The sequence below is a fragment of the Gracilinanus agilis genome, chromosome 4 (assembly GCF_016433145.1).
Source record: "Gracilinanus agilis isolate LMUSP501 chromosome 4, AgileGrace, whole genome shotgun sequence".
In the NCBI taxonomy this organism is placed as follows: domain Eukaryota; kingdom Metazoa; phylum Chordata; class Mammalia; order Didelphimorphia; family Didelphidae; genus Gracilinanus; species Gracilinanus agilis.
In genome coordinates this window covers 58,726,012-58,748,773 of record NC_058133.1, presented here as the reverse complement: position 1 = coordinate 58,748,773, position 22,762 = coordinate 58,726,012, and the positions used below count along the sequence as shown (strand labels likewise).

The window sequence follows — 22,762 nt, the reverse complement described above, 5'->3', positions numbered from 1 at the left end:
GATACTTAATGAATAGAATGCTAGGCTTGAAGTCAGGAAGATCTGAGTTCGAACATGGCCTCAGATGCTACTATTTGACCTCTCTCTGTTTTAGTTTCCTCAACTGCAAAATAGGGATAATAATAGCACCTGGCTTGTTATAAGGATTAAATGAGACATATTTGTAAGTGCTTAGTACAGTGTCTGATACATAGTAGCTTTTTAATAAATTCTTATTCCCTTCCCTTCTCCCATTGAACATAGCCTTGACTCAAGCTGCTTTTTTTAGTTAACTATATGACTTTGACTATATTTGAACAATAGTTTCCGAAGGGGCAAGTGCCTTATACACACTCTAGCAAGTAGTCTGGCTTTCAATCCTTGACTATCTCTTCCCACAGTGGGCAGTGTTGTTCAGCTGACCAATTGACATCTCTAGGGAGCTGAGCAATGTATCATCTATTTTATTAATTTTGTATGTATGAGCAGATCATAATACTTATGGCTTTAAAGTTTACAAAGGACTTTACAAATGTTTACAAATGTTTTTTTCATTCCAACAATGCAGCAGGTAGGTGCTGTTATTATGACCATTTTAAAGATAAGAAAACTGAGACTGGGAGAGGTTGAATGATTTTTGCTCCCAGAACTACCTAGCTAGCAAGTGTTCAAAGATGGATTTGAACTTAGTTCTGTCTGATTCAAGGTCTTGTGTACTATCCACTTTGCTACCTAGCAGCCTTGATTACTATGCCTAGATAACCGTGCTACTACTATAGGAGCATCAATACAGCACAATCAGAGCTTAGTATTTCAGTCAGGCAAGATCAAAGGATTATAGACAAAGAGCTAGAAGGGGACTCGAAGGCTATCTGGTTTAGCTCTCCCATTTTATGTATGAGGAAGCAAGGGGTGGAAAGAGTTAAATGACTTTCCTCTGGTCATTCAAGTACTAAGTGGCAGAGACAGGATTTGAACCCTATGCTTCCTGATAATTGAGCCCAACAATCTATCCGTGAGGCCAAAGTTAATTTGCTATAATCACAGGTGTACATGGACAGTTCTTGCTCTTAAGGAACTCACAGTCTAATGGAGAAAACAAAATGCAAAGTGTGAAAAACAATTGTGTACAGTAAGATTCATACAAGATAAATTATGGGTAGTCTTAGCGGGATGGCACTAAGATTAAGGAGAATTGGGGAAGGCTTTTTACAGAAAGCAAGTGTGGTGTGTGTGTGTGTGTGTGTGTGTGTGATATAACCAGACTTACATTTTAGGAAGATCAATTTGATAGCTGATAGGAGAATGTATTCGAATAGGGAAAGACTTGGGGCAGGAAGACCAGCCAGAAGATTATTATAATAGTCTTGGTGTGAGCTGATGAAGAACTCCTGAGCTGGGGTGGTGGCAAGATCAGAGGAGAGAAAGGGGCATATATGAGAGATATTATGAAGCTACCTATGACAGGACTTAGAAACAGATTAGATATGGGACAGCTGGTGGTACAATAGATAGGGTGCTGGTGTTCAAATCTGACCTCAGACACATGCAAGTTGGGTGACCTTGAGCAATTAACTTAACATCTGTTTGCTTCAATTTCCTCAACTATAAAATGGGGAAAAATAATCGCATCTACGTTTTAGGGTTGTTGTGAAGATCAAAGAAGAAAATATTTGGAAAGCAGAGGGTTGGAACATAAGGGTTTATTCTTTTCCTTTCTTTCTTTTCCTAAAGCGGGTGGATGGGAAGAGCAACTGAAGTTTAAAATGTAAGTTTATTTTAATTTTATTTTTTAATTGAAAAATTTTATTTAATTAATTGATTTAGAATATTTTTCCATGGTTACATGATTCATGTTCTTTCCTTCCCCTCCTGTAACCTCCCCTACCTCATAGCGAATGAGTAATTCCACTGGGTTTTATATATGTCATTGATCAAGACCTATTAAATTGTAAGTTTAGTTGACTGGGAGGCTGGTGACACCCTTGACAAAAAGAGGATGGGAGGAAAGATAATGAGATTTGTTCTGGACAGGTTCAGTTTAAACTTACCTTGGAACATTCAGTTTGAGATGGCGGTTTACCTATATGGGACTGGAGGGTGGGAGAGATTGATGCTAGACAGGTAGATCTGAAAGTCATCTGTATAGAGATGATAGCCGAGACCATGGAAGCCAATGATATTGTCAGGTGAAATAATATAGAGTGAAAAGAGTTTGGGAGAAAGCTCTGGGGGAACCTGTCACTGTTAGTGGATGTAATATAGAGGAATATGTAGCAAAGGAGACGAAGAAGGAGTAGCCAGATAGGTAGGAGCAGAACCGAGAGATAGAGTAGTGTCACAAGAAAACGTATAGAGAATATCAAGTAGAAAAAACAGTGTCAGAAAAAAACAGAGAAATCAAGAAGGATGAGGAGATTGAGTATATTAAGAGATTAAGCAATTAAGAGATAGTAACTTCAGTTTAATAACTTTAGAGAGAGCTGTTTGGGTTAAATAATGAGGGAAGCTATACTATAGAGTTAAAAAGAAAATTAAAAGAAAGGAAGAGGAAGGATTATAGACAACCTTCCCAAGGAGTTTAACTCCTAAAGGGAATTGAGATATAGAACATTAAATATTGGAGATGGACATGCCTAGTGAGACCTTTTTTTTTTTTTTTTTTAACCCTTAACTTCTATGTATTGGTTCCTAGGTGGAAGAGTGGTAAGGTTGGGCAATGGGGGTCAAGTGACTTGCCCAGGGTCACACAGCTGGGAAGTGTCTGAGGCTGGATTTGAACCCAGGACCTCCTGTCTCTAGGCCTGACTCTCAATCCACTGAGTTACCCAGCTGCCCCCAAAACTTTTTTTTTGTTTTTGAGGAAAGAGGAGACATCATCATTTTTGAAGTCAGCTAATAAGAAACGACTAAAGATTAGTGAGAGAGCAGAGATAATAGAGTAATCTGTTAGAGAAGGAATGTGATCACTCGAACTTATAGAGGTTTGCTACATCAAGGAGAAGGACCACCTTTTCAAATGAAATGGGTGAAGGAAAAGGAAATAAATAGCAGAAGGCATCCAAATGAAGTTAAATGAGAAACAAAGGAGAAGAGGGAGCTTTTAGTGAATGGTTTCATTTTTTTCCCCCCTGTAAAATTGGAGGTAAGGTTCTCAGTTGAGAAGGTGAAGGAGGGAAAAATTTGAGGAGAGATGAGGAGGTCCAGAAAAGTCACTATGGGGAGTGGAATAGTGAATTGATTAGGAAAGTGTAAAAGTACATGAGAAGTATTAGGTGTAAGAAGACTGGAGAGAGAGAGAGAGAAACAGAGAGACAGACAGAGAGACAGAGAGAGACAGAAAGAGAAACAGAGAGAGACAGAGAGAGACAGAGACAGAGAGAAATGGTCTAACAATACGTTAGGAAAATCACTTTGGCATACTTCCTTGGCTGTGTGACCCTGACCATGTCATTTAACTCCAATTCCCTAGCCCATACCAATCTTCTCTTGGAACTGATATTCACTATTGATTATAATATAGAAGGTAAGAGTTGTTTTTTTTAAAGAAAGAAAATCACTTTAGCAGAAAAATGAAGGATGGATTAGAGGAGGGAGAGACTTCCGGTAGGTAGACCAACTAACAGTCTACTGAAATAGTCTAGGGCAGTGATGGGCAAACTTTTTAAAGAGGGGGCCAAAGGAAAGGAAATGTTCATCTGTCAGTCTGTTTCTAAGGCAACTCTTTTGAAATTTCATTATATTGTATCCTAATCATTGTATTTTTCAGATTAGGAATAATGTCGCATGTGGCTGGATAGAACATTTCAGGGGGCGGCATCTGGTCAGCGGGCGTAGTTTGCCCATCACTGGTCTAGGGGTATGAAAATATCAGAAAAGAGAAGGGGGCATATTTGAGATATGTTACAAAGGTGAAATCTATTGGCCTTGGCAACAGATAAGATATGGGGATGAGAGTGAAGAGTTGAGGATGTTGTGAGCCTGGGGAACTGGGAGGGTGGTAATGCTCTTGACCAGTGACAGGTAAGTTTGGAGGGAGGAAGAGTTTAAAGGAGAAGGTTATCAATTTAGTTTTGGACATATTGAGTCCAAGATGTCCATTGGACATATAGTTCAAGATATCTGAAAGGCAGTTGGAGATATGAAGTCAGTAGAGAGGTAGGGCTGGATAGGTAGATTTGAGAATCATTAGTATAAAGATGATAATTAAATACATGGTAGCTGTTGAGATCACCAAGTAAAGTAGTATATGTATATATGGGGGAGGAGGAAGAGAAGAACAATGCAGGAGGAACTGAAACATGGTCTGAAACTGGAGGAACTGGGGCTAGAGAGTGGAGGGTGGGCAGAGGTGGACAGAAGGAAATATAGGATGACTATCCATCTTACTGAGCTCTAATGCTCCAGTGAATATTCATTCTAAGCAGTGACTAAAGGCAGATAGTTGCAGGAAGATGTTAAGAGTTGGAGGAATCAACAATTCAAGCATAAGGCTTGATAAGTTCAAAGATCCCAGAAACTATGGGTAGGACCCATTATTTAGAGAAAATGAGAGTAGTTTGGTAGAAATTAGGTTTTGACCAACATCTCATACCATATATCTTGGTATGAGCTCCAAATGGATACAGAAACTAGATAAAAAGGTTTATATCAAATTAGAGGAGGAAGGGAGAAATTACCTTCCAGATCTATGGACAAGGGAAGAGTTCATGATTAAATAAAGGAAAGAGGAAGCTCGCAGGATAAAATGGATTATTCTGATTATGAAAATTAAAAAGTTTTTGTAACAAACTAATTTAATATACTTAAACTGAGGAAGTAACCACGAAAATGGGGAAAAAATCTTTGTGACCAAGTTGTTCTGATAAAGGTCTCATATCAAAGAAATATAAAGAATAGATAAGATTTTACAAAAATAAAAGCCATTTCCCATAAATAAATGGTCAAACAACATGAAAAGGTAATTTTCAAAGGAAGAAATCCAAACTTTGTTAACCATATACAATATTCTAAATCACAACTCTAAGTTTTACCTCAAACTCATCAAATTGGCAAAGATTACAAAAGAGGAAAATGACAGATATTGAAGAGGCTACAGGAAAATAGGCAAACTAGTACACAGCTGATTAAGATGTCTAACCATCTGGAAAGCAATTTTGAGCTAAGTCCTCAAAGATACTAAGTTGTACATACCCTTTGACCCCAGCTATACCACCACTAATCCTATACCTTCAGAGAAATTAAAGAAGAAAATAGTCTGTTCGTATTAAAATATTTATATCAGCTCTTTTTGTAGTAGCCCCAAATTGGAAACTAAGGCATCGTTCTGTTGGGGAATGGCTTTACATGTTCTGGCATATGAATGCAATGGAACTTGACCACCTAAAAAATTTAACAAAATGGTCCATTTGAAAGGAAATTCGAAAAACTTCCATGAACTGAGATAGAACAAAATGAGCAGAAACTGGACAATGATTTATGCAATTATGAGAATATAATAAAGAAAAACAATTTTAAGAGACATTAGAACTCCAGTCAATGTAATGATGAACCATGAGTATAGAAGACTGAAGATGATAAATGCCACTCACTTCCTGTCCGAGGTGATGAACTTAAAACATTCAGAGATACATACATCTTTCAGCATGACCAATGTGGAAATTTGTTTTGTTGTGCTATGTACATTTATGATGTTTCCTTTTTCTCCAGGTTATTTTTATTCAAAGGGGGTAATGAGATGGACAGATTAAAAATAAATTCATTTTTTAAAAGAGAATGTCTGTTATGGGAATTGAGCAGTTAGTGGCTGAAGAAACTGAAGGAGTAAATGTTAAGGAGAAGGAGTCTCTTAAGTTATCCTCAGACCACCAGGACCATCCAAAATTATAGCTCATCTAAAATATGACTGGGGTGGATGTCAAAAGGGATGTGAATTTGGTAATCCTATCTTCCCAGGAAATGTTATGATTGGGAAAGAATTGGAGAGATCCTTGCAACAACTGTCTTAAGAATACCATGGCTCCTATAGCTACTATTCTTTCTTTGTTGAGTGTTGCTCTAAGACTTCCAAGTAGGGCTCAAGATAGGCTAGGGATGCTGCTATATTTAACTGAGGAGAAGACCTCCAATTTATTTCTCTCTGAGTTATTTGTTTGAGCCCTTGGAATCTTCTGACTTAGGTAACAGATGCTGGCTATACTTGAAGACATAGCCTGCAGAGCCAAAGTTGAAGGGCATTCTGCAAAATCACCTTCTATTCCTGGAGCCCAGCTGTGTGTCCAAAAATCACTCTGGTTATTGGTACTGTCTTGCATATATCTACCCTGCAATTTCATCCCAAGGACCTTTTTTTAGAGTAGCAACTCTGAACAGGGGGATAGGGGATTTGTGGAAGACTTTGTGGGGGGAGGAACAAAGAGGTTTCCAGCTATAACCCCAACCAATGTAATGCCTGCCCATCCCTGTGGTTGCATGAACCTAGCCAGGTGAATTCCCTTATCAGTAACTGCCAATGACAATATAATTACTGAGACTTTCTACGTTACATATACTGGAGTGGAGAGCATATTAAGTTAGTCTTAAAATGTTATGTTATCTGTATTTTATTGAATTTTAATTTATTTTGTTAAATATCTCCCAAATACATTTTAATCTAGTTCCAGCTATAGTTGGGAATGTTGCAGGCTGTCTGCAGCCTGTGAGTCATGTATTGGACATCCTTGATCTAGTGATGTTATAATGTTCACTTATTCCTAAAGCTCTTTGTAGATTTTTACTGGGGGTTTCCCAGAAGCTAGAAACTTGAGTTTCCCTCAATTAATTTTCATTTTTAATCATCATTAGAAACAGGAAAAATTCTTAGCAATTAGAGCTATCTCGAAGTGGAATAGGATTGTTCATCTTCCCTGGAAGCCTTCAGGCAAAAGCTAGATTATTATTTGAGGAGAGAGTACTGGTTCTGGAATCAGGAAGACCCAAATTTAAACCTGGACTCGGACAATTACTAGCTGTATGATCTATGTCAAGCCACTTGCCCTTGGCTTCAGTTTTCTTAAAGAGTAAAATGGGGATAATAGTAGCACCTAGCTCCCAGGGTTGTTGTGAAGATAAAATGACATAATATTTTAAAAGTGCTTAGTATGTTGGCTGGCACAGAGTAGGTACTTTAATAAATGCTCGTTCCTTTCTCCCTTTAGGATAGCAGATGGAGAGATAATATAGGCAGGGATCTAAAAAGGGAAAATGGATGAAGAACAAGGAAAAGAATGCAACCATGAATAGTCTCAATGAAGAAGAAAAGATGGAGACATATGAAGAGACCACCGTTACTTAGGAATTTCTTGATAAGTTCTTTTTCAAAAAAGAAATAGGCAGAAAGGGTGGGCATCAGGGAAAGAGTCCAAAATCAAGAAATAATATTGTTGACAAGCTCAAATTAAAAAAGACATGAACAGAATAAGGAAAAGTGGCAGAGATGTGTTGAAGAAGGAACCTATGACCAAGGAAGCATATTTGAAAAATGGATGAGACATGACACTTTAAGTATAGTGTCAAGAGAAATAAAGTCCAGGATGAGCTGAAGCTTATGAAAATAGTTAAGTTTTTAAAGCTATGTCCAGGACTAGCAGAGGAATCTGGAAGGATTAAGTCAGCTTCTTTGTCCAACAAGAAAGAGAAAGTGAAACTTCTCAGCTCCTATTTTGATTTCATCTTCTCGGTCAAGGTGAATGATCTTTAAATTGGAAAGGGTAGGACAAACATGGTTAAGAGAGAATTGGAGCCAAAGGTAGATGAGGAGATAGTAAGAAAATACCTGGTAACTCTAAATGAGTATAGCTCTCCTAGCCCAAGTGAATTACAATACAGAGAACTGAAGGAAAGCATCATTGTGATTGCTGAACCACTGTTGATAAACTGTGCAGAAGCAGGGAAGAAACTGGAAAGACCAGAGACAACCATCTCAAAAAGGAGATGCACAACTCTTGGACATATAAAATAATTAATGGGTACTTCAAAAAAAAGTGGCACTCACATTGAGCCAACATGGGATCATATGATTGTGCCAGACTAACCTCACTTTCCTTTTTTTTAAACCCTTACATTCTGTCTTAATCAATCCTGTGCATTGATTCCAAGGCAAAAGAATGGTAAGGGCTAAGCAAATGGGGGTTAAATGACTTGCCCAGAATCATGTGTCTCCCAGATTTGAACCCAGGACATCTCTAGGCCTGGCTCTTAATCCACTAAGCCACCTAGCTGCCCCTTTCACTTTCCTTTTTGATGTGGTCAATATACTGATTCCTCAATAGCTCTAGACCGAGGGCTGTTAACTTTTTGGTATATCATGGACCCATTTGTCAGTCTGGTGAAACCTATGGAATCCTTCTCAGAATAATGTAATGAATGATAAAAGGAAATGCTGTATTTCATTTCTAGGTGAGTGAAAATAAAGTTAATTTTTTTTTGGCTATAGAACATATTACCTGACATATTGTAAATGTTTATAGACTGACTTTTATTTAGTGTTTTAGGCTTGCAAAATTCCGTCTTAACAGCAACTTTATTTGGAAGGCAGGCAAATATTATTTTTCTCTGTTTTTCATAAGAAGATGCCAGAGTTGACAGATGAATGATTTGTCAATAATTATAAAACTACGAAGTGTCAGAGTCAAGATCCAAACTCATGTCTTTCCTGATTTCAAAATCTAGCTATCTTTCCACTGTACCATATTTTCTCAAGTAGGTCAGAAGAGAATCAATGTTGAGATTTCAGTAAAAGATTTGAAAAAATACACTTTGTTCATTTTGTGGTATTTTTGAGAATAAGATGGGAAAAAATTGTTTGAATTGGGTCAAGGCATTAATCCCTGACACGACCCAATTAATGGCCTCAGGTCTCTATTGACATACTGTAGGGCTCTATCTGTAACTGTCTGTTGGACAGTTCTATAGTGACCTGGGGTGTTTAAACTGAGATCCTAGTTTCAGCTATTACCAATTTTACACCTCTTCTTAATTCATTGTTTTATCTTTAATAAATATTAGTTGAATTGGATGATGGATAGCACAAAGCTGGGAGATTTACTTACTAGATGACAGAACTGGGATCAAGAAAGGTTCAGGCTCAAACAACAAGTTGAATTGTAAAAGAGAAGGATATAATTCTTTGAATTTGAATTTTAAAAATTAGCTACAAAAATATAGGATGGGGGAATATATGACTTTTAACACTTTTTTTGGAGCATACACAGAGGAGGATGACCATATAGCAAAAGGGTTGGAGGCTATGCTATGTATAGATGAGGTGATATATTATTTGTTATGTGAGGGAGTTGAAATAGATGGCTTCAAAAGTCACATAGATTTAAAGCTACAATCCTTTTTGAAAGAATGTAAGAGCCAGCCCCAGAGATGGGAGGTCCTGGGTTCAAATATGGCTCTAGACACTTCCTAGCTGTATGATCCTGGGCAAGATACTTAATCCTCATTGCCTAGCTCTTACTACTCTTCTCTCTTGGAACCAATGACTAGTATTGATTCTAAGATGGGAGATAAGGTTTTTTTGGGGGGTTTATTTGTGTTTTTTAAAGAAAAAGCATGAGTGTATAGGGTAATAGCTTGATGGGATGGTAGGGTCAAGTGATGTTTTATACGTGTGTGTGTGTGTGTTAAAGGATGGGGACAAACTAGATATGTGTTTAGTCAAGTCAAACCAACAAGCATTTGATAAACACATCCTATGTGTCAGGCACTGGGACACTAAAGATAAAAGTCAAAGATTAGAGGGGGATGATGTTTGAATGGGGTAAATGTCATTTTAACAGAGCTGGGACCAATTACAAAGGATTAGTCTTAGTACAGGGGTTGGTCTTAGCAAGGAGAAGGGCCACTGCTTTGTAGAAGATTGGTACAAAGGAGAAGAGAATGGGGGAATGCTATTGAGATGTTTTGAAGTATAGAATAGGGGCCAAGGGAGACTCTATGATGAATTGTCTCCATTTTAAGTGATGTTTAAGGCGATCTTCCTTCAAGAAGTAGGATGGGTGGGTAGCATATATGAATACAGAAGAGAAGATGCGAACAGCTACTATGGGGAGAGTAATAAGAGAATTAATTGGGGAAGAACTGAGAAGTAACTGGGGCCTCAGTGAGGGTGCAATGAATACCTGGAATTAATGGATGGAAGTTATAAAGTAAGTTTTAGTTCATTTTAAGAAAGAATTTATTTTTTTCTTTTTTAAAAGTTCAATTAATTAATCAGTTAAGAATATTTTACCATGTTTACGTGATTCATGTTCTCTTCCTTCCCTCCTCCAACTCCATCCCATAGCCAACATGCAATTCCACTGGGTTTTACATGTGACATTGATCAAGACTCATTTAGATATTATTAATGTTTGCACTAGGGTGATCGTTTAGTGTCTACAACCCCAATTTAAGAAAGAATTTAAAAATGAGGGGATAAGCTTCCTTGCAAGGTCCTATTAAAGGAGAGACTGAATGACCACTTGTTGAGAATGTTGTAGAAGGGATTCTTATTTCATGTCAGTATTTAGAATAGATTTTGTATCATTCCATGATTGGACAAGTGCTTCCTCTTATTCTCCATCTCCCTTTTCATTTCTTTCCCCCACTTTGGGCACTTTCAGAAAAGGAATGATGATACATAGAAGACAACAGTCAGTTTTTGCTACAAGAGGGACTGTAATCAAATTTATTTATACTTCAGAGGAAAATCAGAAATTGGGTTCTTTCAGAATTTCCTCAAAGAAATTTGATGTGATGGTTGGTATAGTATGGGAGATGTTTTGATAGCTAGGCAACTTTAGAAAGATCATTCTGTTCCTTGGACTTCAGTTTGCTCACCTTTAAAACAGGGGCACAGATCATTTCCACAGTCCTTTCTAATTATAAAATTCTGTCCTGTGCTTATCATAGACAGAAAAAGCCAACTTTTGTGGAATCAGTACTCTTCTTTTTTGTTTTGTTGTGATTATAGAAGGATTGATATCACTGCAGAGGTCGGTCAAATGCTTCAAAACAGCTATGGTGTCATCTCTAAGTTTAGCTGCTGCTGATATGAATATACTCTGGGGAAATGGGGAAATTCCCAAGAGAAGGAATGCTGTATATAAGCAGGACACTGGAAAAACACCTATTCAACCTGCACTCCTTATTTCTAGAATGTTTCCATTATGATGATGCCCTTCCTTAATTGACCTTCCCTTCTTTAATCTTGTAACTAGTATTTCTTTCTCCCATAACTATACTGTACTATGCCATGCCCTCTCTCATTCATTTCTCAACTCTGTACCAACCCCAATTTATTTCTTGTCTCTTCAATTCAGTTGTAAAGATACTGAATTAGCTATTTATACTCCACTTGCTTAGAGAATATGGCTGGGAGATCTATCTCATTTCTTTGGTCTGATTTTCCTCTTTTATATACATCATAAAAATACCTTGGATAAGCCAGAAAAATGCAGAATACTGGTTTAATTCTATCCTTTGTTGCTTTTAAGGTATTAGAACCTATATAACTGTGGGAAGCTATAGGCCAAGTGTGGTGAACTCTGTAGTCAACATTTCCTCTAAGGTTAAGTTTGGGAAGAGTTCAACAGTTGGCCTGAATATCACCCTTCCTTCATAGCCTTCCTCTTCTTTCCTCCCTTTCCCTCACCAACAGTCACGGAGGTAACGAAGATTTACTTTTTCACATCCCTGTTATATAAAGAATAGCCTAGAGAATAGATGGATCGGGACAAAATCTAACTCACTACTATTTGATAAACCACCTGAGGTAAGACTCTCCTGATGAGTAATTTTTGTGCCTATGTCTAAATAAGGATTAGACTTGAACAGTTAGTTCCTATAACTCAAAGACCACTAAACTGCATGACTACATTAAAATTTTCTCTGTCCACAGGCAATCCATAAATAGCAGAAGCAAGTAGCGTACAATTCTAAATCCCTTAATCTAGACCACTTATTGGTTGTATTTCCCAGTAGAATATAAGGTCCTTGAGGGCTAGAACTATTTGCCCTTTTGTCTTTTTTATTCTTGTTGCATAGTGCAGTATTTTGCACATAGTTGGTACTTAATAAGTATTTTTTGGATTAAGTAGGATTTGGATTCCAAACTAAAAGATTAGTGATTTCAACAATGTGAATGTCCACTTCACCAAAGAGACTCACATCCCTTTTCCTCTCTCCCTATAGTTTATAAATGGTTCCATAAGTTCCTGTAATAAAGAGTCACAAGATCTGTGCCAGACACCTTTTTTAGATTGGTAGGATGGCATAGATTTTTTTTTACACTGAATAGGAATTGCATTTCCTCATTTTTGACAGAGATTTAAGGAATGCTATCACCAACTAGCAATGACACTAAATGAGTGGTATGGGGCTCTTCCCTTAGAGAAAAAAGAAAATATTTTAGCTTTATCCTTATTCTGTTTCATCCTTTATTCAAAGTGAGCATAGTCAGGTCATGCTCATCGCTCTCCATTAGGTGAAATATTGATCACAGGTCCAAACATATGATTTCATTGATATGAGGAACTCCTGTATAGAAAATTCCTTCCTTGATGCAGATCAGCAACTCATTTATGACTTATAAGCCACAGAGTACAGGGCACCAAGAGGTTAAGTGACTTCATCCACAATTCTATAGCCAATGTGTGTCAGGGTGATGCTTAAATACAAGTCTTCTTGACTCTAAAGCTAGTACTTCTTATTGTATTACTAGACTGCATCTTGAGCAAATTCTTAGTGACTAATAATAACACGACTATATTATTGTGAAGGATTTCATTAGAGGCATGGCAGAGTTGGCACTGGGCAAAAGTAGGTAGGCAGGCAAAATTTGTCTTTTGTCCTTTTCTACTTCTACTTTAAGCACTCGTTTTATTTGGTTAGCATGTCACCCTCACAACTGTTCAGTGCTCTAATGCTGCTGTCCTCTGGATTACCTCCTATCAGGCTTTATCTTCTTCTTCTTCTCTTCCTATTTCTCCTCCCTTACCTTCTGCCTTAAAATCAATACTAAGTATTGGTTGAAAAGCAGAAGTGTGGTAAGGGCTAGGCAATTGGTGTTAAGTGACTTTCCCAGGGTCATACAGCTGCGAAGTGGCTGGGGCCAGATTTAAACCCAGGACTTCCCATCTCAAGACCTGGCTCTCTATCCACTGAGTTTCCTAGCTGTTCCCAAATTCTTTTATGAAATAATTTGCATTGAATCATAAGTAATGAACATAGGTGTAGAGTTGGAAGGAACTGTGGAGATCATATAATCTCTTCTCATTTTATGGTCAATGAAACAGAAAGGGCAAGGGTCTTGCCTAAGGTAGTAGATCTGGGATTTGAATTCAGGTCCTTTGGGGTCCAAATATAGTAATCTTTTTATTATCCTACAGTGTCTTTCATGTGATTTGATATATTATTCCCTCTAAGTATATTTGAATTTTGATGGGACAACTCTTTAGCCTTGAAGAATACATTGTTAATGAGGAATCTTAGATATGGAAGAGATTTGGGGAATCAGGGATCTTTGCAGAAGTCATAGCATCTGGAACTGGAAGAGATTCCAGATTATCCCATAGGCCAGCTATCTACTAGGACAGTCCTGAGATAGCAAGAATGATGAAACCTACTTAGCATTCCAATTGCATGGCCCAAAGTTTAAGAACTATTTTTCTTGCTAAGCAGGTGAACTCAGACAACTCAGGGATGCTCACCCACAGAGAGCAGATGAGTTCTGCCAAGTGTCATACTTATTACAGGTCAATTTTCATGGCTATACGAGCCTTGAAAAAAAGAGGTTTTATCTTTATTCTGTTTGATCCTTTATTCAAGGTTGGTATAATCAGTTGATGACCATTGTTAATTTTGACCACAACTGTCCTAAGACTGAAACTTTCAGAATTAATTTATATTTAGGAATATGACTGGAAATAATATCAAGAGGACATAGGTTTGAGTTCTGGCTCTGATATATTTAGCTGTATGATTTTAGGCAAGTTATAGAGAAACAGAAGAATATGGTGGAAAGAGTACTGGCTTTGGAGTTAGATCTCATTCCTGACATTTATTTATCTATGTGACCTTGGGCAACTCAATTAACTTCTTTAGACCTCAGTTTGCTCACTTGAAATGGAGGTGGCTAAAATATTTCCTGAGGTCTCTTCCAGCTCTAGACTTATGATCTTATACGTATCTCATGACCTATCTGAACCTCAGGTTCTTAATAGGATTACAAGAAAGGAACAACAAAGTCATTTCTGTGTTTCACAAATATTAATTTAGTAGCTTGATGGAGGATGAATTAGAGAGGATTGACTGGTAGAAGTGAGATCAAGGAGACTATTAAAACATCCAGTAGAGAGAGGGTTTGAGCCAGGGTAGTTGGTTATTTAAGTGGAGAGAAGAGGACAATTCTATGAGATGGTTAAAGATAGATCTGTTTATATACATCATTTTGTGACAATTGGATCCATAAACTCTTTTTCCCCCCCCTGGTTCACTGCTTCTACCACTCAACCATATTAGTTAGAACTTAGACCCAAGTTCAATTCCTTCCTTTACTGCATATGTTGTATGTGACTTTAGACAAAACACTTAAATTCCCTTTGCTCAATTTCCTCACTTGTAAACTCAAAGAGTTGAGATTAGGTGAGCACTTAGGTTCTCCTGTCCAGCTCTCCATTTATGATGCTATAGCAGCTAATGATGTTAACTGGATTTAGAAATATTGAAGTAGAGGATTACTTGGCAGTATGGGTCAATGAAGGTTTTTCCAAGACCAATAAGTGGCCCCATAGCATATAGAGATCTCAACTTGGAATCAGGAAGACTTGAATTCAGATTTGTGTGAAGGAAATTATTTAGGGGACATTGATTGGGGGGGACAGAATCTAGCCTTGGTGTGTCCCCATGAGCATCCCCTTGAGCTTCAGTGTCAATGTGCAATGTCGCCATGGAGGGAGGAGTTAGTGGGGTTTAAAAGGCAAGAGTTGGGAAGGAGAGGGGTCTCTTTTTCCTCCCTTGAACACACTGACTCCCTGGGTTGGTGCTTGGCAGGGTATGGTGCAGCATGGAGGGGACTATACTGGGCTAAAATCTCAGACCTGATCTTACCTTGGTAAGACTGAAATCTCTCTCTCTTCTTTCTCTTTTTATTAATAAATGATTATTCCTCTGGTGTTGAGCCTCAAGATCACCTTTTATTGGTTACAAATATGTCCTTAGACACACTTAACTAGCTGCATGACCCTGAGCAAGTTACTTGTTTTCATTTTCATCAGTTCTAAAATAGGGAAAATAATAGCACCCAGCTCTCAGGGTTGTTGTGAGGATTAAATGAGACAATATTTGAAAGACACTTACATGGCCATTTATTATTGTCTGGGTTTTAGCATTACAGAAATCTAGAAAAACATTTTTAGTCTATTTATATTGTTTTGTAGGCAAGGCAAAAGAAAATAAGCGAGGGAAAATGACTTACCTAAGGCTAACCAACTAGTTATAAGTAGAATCCATCTGGTTTACAGTAGAACCGAACTCTGGTTTTATCAGGGGAGTTCTACCACCAACTAGTCTATTTTGGCTCATTTAGTCACATAACTAGTTGATAGGAGAGCTCCCTTGTTTAGACTACAGCTAGAACATTGAGTTGGGTTCTAGGAACCACAATGTTTAAAAGAACTGGAGAGTCATCCATAGACAACCAAGATGGTGAAGGCCTTGGGTGATGCCATTTAAGGACAGAGGAAGGACTAGGGGATTTTTAGTATAGGGAAGAGAAGACTTAGAGTTGACATTTTGTTCAATTGTTTTCAATTGTGTCCTACTCTTCAAGACCCCATTTGGGATTTTCTTGGCAGAGATACTAGAGTAGTTTTCCATTTCTTTCTTCAGTTCATTTTACAGATGAAGAAACTGAGACAAATGGGATTAAGTGACTCATCAAGGGTCATACAACTGGTGTCTGAGGCCAGATTTGAATTTAGGATTGGAACCCTCTCTCTGTTTCACTCTGTCTGTCTCTCTTATCTTTCTGTCTCTCTGTCTCTGTCTCTCTCTGTCTCTGCCTCTCTCTGTCTCTGTCTGTCTCTCTCTCACACCCAGATAATTGTCATGTTTGCTGACTTGATTTGAAGGTATGTGATTCTGCAGAGGAACTAAGATTTTTGAGGTGAGGATTCTGCACTTTTCTTGCCACATCATGCTTGTTTCTGTTAGTTTGCAGATAAAAGTTAGGGCTCTGATTCAGTCATAGCAGCTAAGAATTTTATTATACATACAAAGACTAAGATGGATTTCAGTGATTATAAAACTTTGTCCTCAGAAATTCCCAAAGATAACTCTTAGCACTACTTAGAGGAGGGAAACTATTTTGACCTTGCATATCTAGTTGACACAATGGAATTAGATATATCAGCTCAGCTACTACCTAGCTGCGTCATATTAGGCAAATTGCTTTTCTTCTGAGTCTCACCTTCTTTGAATGGGTTTTATGATCACCAAGATCCCTTCGTGTTTAGAGATCTAATTCTATGAATGACTCGTGGGAATTAACCTGGGCTAAAAACCATTGAAATTTTGAAAGCATTTAGATGACAGAAATATCCTTCTATAGCCTAAATCTCCCAGGGCTGGCATGGACACCAAATGAGATGGAGACTGTAAAATGCCCCACAAATAGACATTATTATCATCATAATAAATACTATCATGGGTCAGTTGTATTTGACCTTATCTTCCTAGGAAACACTAGATATCACAGGTGGAGCTTAATTTACCTTATCTTATTCAAATAGAATCAATGACTGGAAAAAGATGGTTAGGGCCAGGATATTTTCCTTCTACATGCTGACCCAGGCCAAAAAAGAAACTGAATCCATTGGTCTATTTTTTTAACTACATGTGTGCTGACTGGGGCTAGAGCCTAGCTTTCTCATTATCTGACAGGGCATCAGCACCCCACCAGTATTTTGTATAGTGTAGGTTTACTTCTTTGGGTGGTAAAATTTATACCTGAGAAGTTGTACATCAACAGAATTTTTATAGATAGAATCATTTAGCATGGGTCAAGGAGAGCTGTTCTTCAAAGGGACCTCATGATCAAGTTCTTTTGTGGTATGAACAACTATATTTTAATTTAGATTTGTTTGGAAAATAGAAGCATCCCTGATCTTTCTGACCTGTGGTGATAGAGCTCCTGCTTTGTTCCTCTCAGCAGAGCTGGTCTTAGGCATCATTATGAGGTCTGCAAAGTTCATTTGGGGGCATCTTCCCAAAGGACAAATGGAAGAATTGGTGACTCAAACCTCTGGTCTTCCAGCTTCAGTCATTGGCATGTTTCTGCTAAACTATGTTTGAATGTATCATAAAATCTATGATAATATTGCTAATCCGAGAGTAGGGACTAAATAAATGCTTATTCCCTTGTGTTCCTTTCAAGAGGAACAGGAACATTCATGTTTGACTGGGGACTCACTTTCACTTTGTGGGAGCCAATAGTGAATTGGAACAAAATAAACATCATATTTATATATCCTACAGGTCTGAAACAGTGAGTTATAATCCAAAAGAGAGAGGATGATACAGAGAGAAACAAATAAGACAAAGAGAGATAAAGATAAAGAAAGAAGGAAGTTTCTGCTGATATGTATGTTCCACCAACCAAACAGTCTTCATTAATCCGAATTATTTGGAAAGGGTTCCTCTCCTTCTTGTATAATAATAAAAAATGTATCTAGCAATTACAATATGTCAGGTAATGTGCTAAGCACTTTACAAATATTACCTTATTTGTTCCAACCTTGGGCAGTAGGTACTGTTGTTATTTTTATTTTTATATCTATTTTATAATTGATTATTATAATTATATCTATTTTATAATTGAGAAAACTGAGGCAAACAGATGCTAAATGACTTTTCCTGAAGTCACAAAGCTTCTAAACATCTGAAGGCTTGATTTGAACTCAGCTCTTCTAACTCCGGGGACAACTCTCTACTGGACCAACCAGCTATTATATTCTTTTCTCTCCATAGTCCTCAATAAAATTCACACATAGCTTCATGTTCTAGACCATCTAGGCTGCCTGTAGATGGATCAGATGATACCTAATAACTAAATCACTGTCATGGAAAAAGTCAGTAAAACTAGTTGTTGCTTCAAAAGGATTCCTAATCAATTCAATCAAAATGGTCCACTGTGTGGGAACACCAAAGAGTGGAGGTTGGGAAAGGTAGAGTTTCTGGGGAGATGAAGTGTCTTGTTTAAAGTGTAGAACACTGACTTCTTCTCTCCCACACCCATAGCTTCAGTCTGTGGAATTGTGTATCAGAAAGCTCGCTGGATTTGGAATTGGAGTTTCCTCTTTGAGTCCAGCTTCTTTCCACTTATGAGAACCTGAAGTCAGATCACTTCCTTTTTTTCTCTGGCTACCTGATTCTTCTCTAAAATGAAAGTGTTGTACTATATGATGTGTAACATTTCTTCCAGTTCTAAATCTCATGAATTCAAGTGCAGAATTGGGGGGGGGGGTTGTTTCAAAGACAAGAATGACGGATTTGGAGTCTGAAGATAAGGGTTCAATTCCTACCTCTGCTACCCACCTTGGCCATGGGCAGCTCACTCCACCTAAATTAACTTCAGTTTTCTCACCAGGAAAATGGTGAGGAGCTAAGTGGCATATGGATAGCACTGGATTTGGGATCACAAAGACTCATCCTCATGAGATCAAATCTGGCCTCAGACATTATTAGCTGTGTGTCCCTGGACATGTCACTTAATCTTGTTTGTCTCAGGTCCTCATCTGTAAAATGAACTGGAGAAGGAAATGGCAAACCACTCTGGTATCATTGCCATGAAAATTATAAATGCGTCATGGAGAATTGGACATGACTGAAAAAATGACTGAAACAAACACACACAGACACACACAGACATACACGTACACACTGGACTAACGTCTCTCTAAGGTCCCTTCCAGATCTTAGATATTCTAAATCTAAAACTATGATATTCGATGTTATTACCTCATAAAAATGGAAGTAACTTTCTTACTGTCACATTTCTAAATTTAACATTAAAAGAAATTAAATACACAAATAAGATTTCTATTGAATCTTCTTTGGAGAACTTTTCTACTAATTACAAAAAGAGAAGACATTGTGATTATTATCTCCTGAACCTTTAGAAGAGAGCAAAGTTACAGGGAAATAAGGTGACTTATCCAAGGTGACTCAACATTTACTTTGGTAACAAGTAAGACAAAAGAATTGCTTGGACAAAATGGAATCCATTGAGTGGCATCTTAACTATTCCAGTTGAGATATCTGGCAAACATTTCTTTTCTTTTTTCTTTTTTCTTTTTTAAACCCTTACCTTCTGTCTTGGAGTCAATGCTGTATATTGGCTCCAAGGCAGAAGAGTGGTAAGGGTAGGCAATGGGGGTCAAGTGACTTGCCCAGGGACACATAGCTGGGAAGTGTCTGAGGCCAGATTTGAACCTAGGACCTCCCATCTCTAGGCTTGGCTCTCAATCCACTGAGCTACCCAGCTGCCCCCTCTGGCAAATATTTCTGAAGGGCTGTGTTTATTCTCTACTGTTGAAGAAAAATAACCTTCAAAGACTGGGACACTCACTTGTCTTACTCTTTAGTCTCCTTAATGGCTTGCCCCAAGGACCCCGAGGTATTTTAGTATGCCCTCCTCAAACTGCCCTATGTGGCTCACTGGAAACTTTAGTTAGTAAAATATTCAGGTGGATTGGTGAAAATATGTTCAACAGTGTTTTCTTAGCAGCCTTGGGGAAGGTCTGAAGGGGTAAAGAGGCAATGAAAAATGATAATAAAAGAAGTAAATTATATAGCATTTTTTAAGGTTTGCAAAAACATTTGAAATACATTTTATCATCTGATCCTCACAACAACTCCATGAGGTAAGGTGCTATCATCATCTCCACTTTACAAATGAAGAAAGTGAGGCTGAGTGGTAAAATGACTGGCCCAGGGTCATACAGCCCATGCCTAGCTAGGTCCAGCTCACTCTACCTGCTACACTTTGCTGAAAGCACTGGCTTCACTGGGGGTTATTTACTGTCACTTGGGAAGTAGTTTGCACTTTGGAGAGTTAGGCTATCTGGGGTTCCTATCTCTACCCTGGCACTAGCTCTATGATCATCGTACAATCTTCCTGAGCCTCAGTTTTTTCGTCTCTAAAATGGAGATACTTATGTCAATAACCATATGATTATTGTGGAAGAAAAGACTTTTCAAACATTAAAATGTTTATAGAAATCTGACCAATTTTCCCAATAAGAGTATGGGCTTAGGTTTGCTATCCCACCTGCGTACATCTGATCCATGCCTTCTCCTTTATTGCTGATGCCACTATGGAAGGAAGGCAGCAGTTAGGGACTAGAGAAGAAGAAAAGTGAGTTTATGGGGCAGGGAAGGTAGGGGAATGGTACAGAAAAATGCTGAGTAAAGTAAAACTCTTGAATGGAGAGAGCAAGGGTCTGCAAAGCAACCCACACATTTTGTTATCTTCTCACCTGGCACTTGGAGCAGACTTTGGCAGAGGTATTCAGACCATGGTAGTAGCAACTGGCTTGGAAAGCTTCCTTGTCAGACCTCCTAATCTACCCTCTAAAGACTGTAGTGGAGGGTGCTCAATGTTCCTGTTTCTAGCTTAATTCTTCATTCACTTTATAATTTTACTCTTCCTTGTATCTCCTTCCCTATATCCATTTTGGCTTTGGAACACATTTAATCCACCTTTTTCCTTTGTTCTTTCCTTACCTTCTGCTCCCTTGATGACCCATTAGTCCATCTTTCCATCCCCCAAACTATTCTCCATCCTTCCTTTCAAATCTGTTCCTCTAATTTTATCTTTCTTATGGATGGCTGAACTCTTCATGGCATTCACCTTGACTGCAGGTCCCTGAAAAACTTTACTCCCAAATAAAGGAGACTGAAAACTCCTGCCATATATTTTTTTCCCTTCTCTTTTCAACTCAACCTCCCCCTGTTATTTTTCCTATTCCATTTTTTACTAGCCAATATGAAGTCTGAAACTGCCAACTGGAAAATGCAAGTTTCTGAGCAATGATCACAGTACCTGGCCCATGGCAGATTGAGCAATAACTGCTCATTGGCTTAAACAAAAGTAAATTGTGTAAATGAAGGGAATTTCTAGTCAATGGGTAAGAAAGCTCTTCATTGTCTGCTTGTGAATTTCGGTTGTTTTCTATCTACTATATAGATTGGATCCTCAGTGAAAGTCTTCAGGGAAAGAGATTTAAACTTTAACCAATCAACAAGCATTTATTTATTCTTTCAAACCCTTACCTTCTATCTTAGAATCTACTATATCTACTGTGTAGACTGAATCCTCAGTGAAAGTCTTCAGGGAAAGAGATTTAAACTTTAACCAACCAACAAGCATTTATTTATTCTTTTATGCCCTTACCTTCTGTATTAGAATCAATATTAGGTATTGGTTCAAGGCAGAAGAGTGGTAAGGGATAGACAATTGGAGTTAAGTGACTTGCCCAGGATCACATAGTTGGGAAGTGTCTGGGGCTAGATTTGAATACAGCTAAGGATCTCTATCCACTGAGCCACCTAGCTCCTTTTTAGATAACATTAAAAAAATTTAACCCTTATCTTCCATATTAGAATTCCATACCCTGTATCGGTTCCAAGGCAGAAGAGAGGCAAGGGCTAGGCAATGGAGGATAAGTGACGTGCTCAGGGTCATCCAATTAGGTCCTCAAATTTGAACCCAGGACCTCCTCTGTTTAGGGGCTCTCAATCCACCTGCTACCCCTTGGATATAGGACCTTAATAACCAGAGAAATGATAACCTTAAAAGAAAGATACCCCAAACTTTCCTTCCATTCTTATTTTTTTCCTCCTTTTTTTGCACCCCAAGCCCAGGTTTCTTATTTCCTCTCCTCCCCTTCCCCAGTCCCCCCATCTACTCCCCTCACCTGGATATTCTATGTTTGTCACTATTAAGTAGACGGTGAAGTCCACTAAGCTGCAGTTGCACTTCCAGGGATTTCCATTCAGGTGCAGAATCTTGAGGTTGACCAGGTGGTTGATGGTCTTCACGGGCAGGGTCTCCAAGGCGGTGTGGCTCAGGTCCAGTTGTCTCAGGGCGGTGTTATTGGCAAGGGTGTATCTATCGATATCCATGAGGTAGGGGTTGTTGGAAATGTTTAAAATCACCAGGTTGTGGAGCATGGTGAAACTGTATGGGGAGATGTAAGTGATGTTGTTGAAACTGAGGTCAAGGTAGAGGAGTTTGTGGACCCCGACGAAGGTGTAATCCATGATCTCCGTAATCTTGTTGAAGGAACAGTCGAGGTAGACGAGGTCATTGAGGAGCCCCAGATTTATGGCTGGCAAGTAGGTGATATTGTTTTCTTTCAGGATGAGTTGCCGAGTGGTCAGCGGCATATCGAGGGGATAGTTCAACAGGCCGGAGCAACTCACCTCTAGGGACCTGCAGACACATTTTTTCGGACAGTAATCTTGCCCTTCCACCAGTCTTATTCCACAGGAGAACAACAACCACCAGGGCCAAGGACCTGTCGCAAGGGACATACTAAGGTGCTGTGGCTCCCTCTGTCCCACCTTGCCGTCCGAGCAGAATGTAGGCGAGTGTGTGGGGTGCTGCTGATGGGGCCAGGGAGGAGGGTGAGGTGAGAAGGGTAAAAGGGAGGGAGGCGAGTTCGGAGAGAGAGAGAGAGAGAGAGAGAGAGAG

General features: G+C 38.5%; 1 protein-coding gene across 1 annotated transcript in view; it reads right to left on the bottom strand.

Annotated features, from left to right (window-relative positions):
* The window catches only part of LRRC52 (leucine rich repeat containing 52), a 43,541-nt gene extending 20,939 nt beyond the window's left edge, over positions 1 to 22,602 (bottom strand). Inside the window, exon 1 of the mRNA XM_044674864.1 lies at positions 21,984 to 22,602. Within this exon, the coding sequence (XP_044530799.1) occupies positions 21,984 to 22,602 (619 nt within the window). The remainder of the gene's footprint in view (positions 1 to 21,983) is intronic.
* Positions 22,603 to 22,762: the final 160 nt, after the last annotated feature.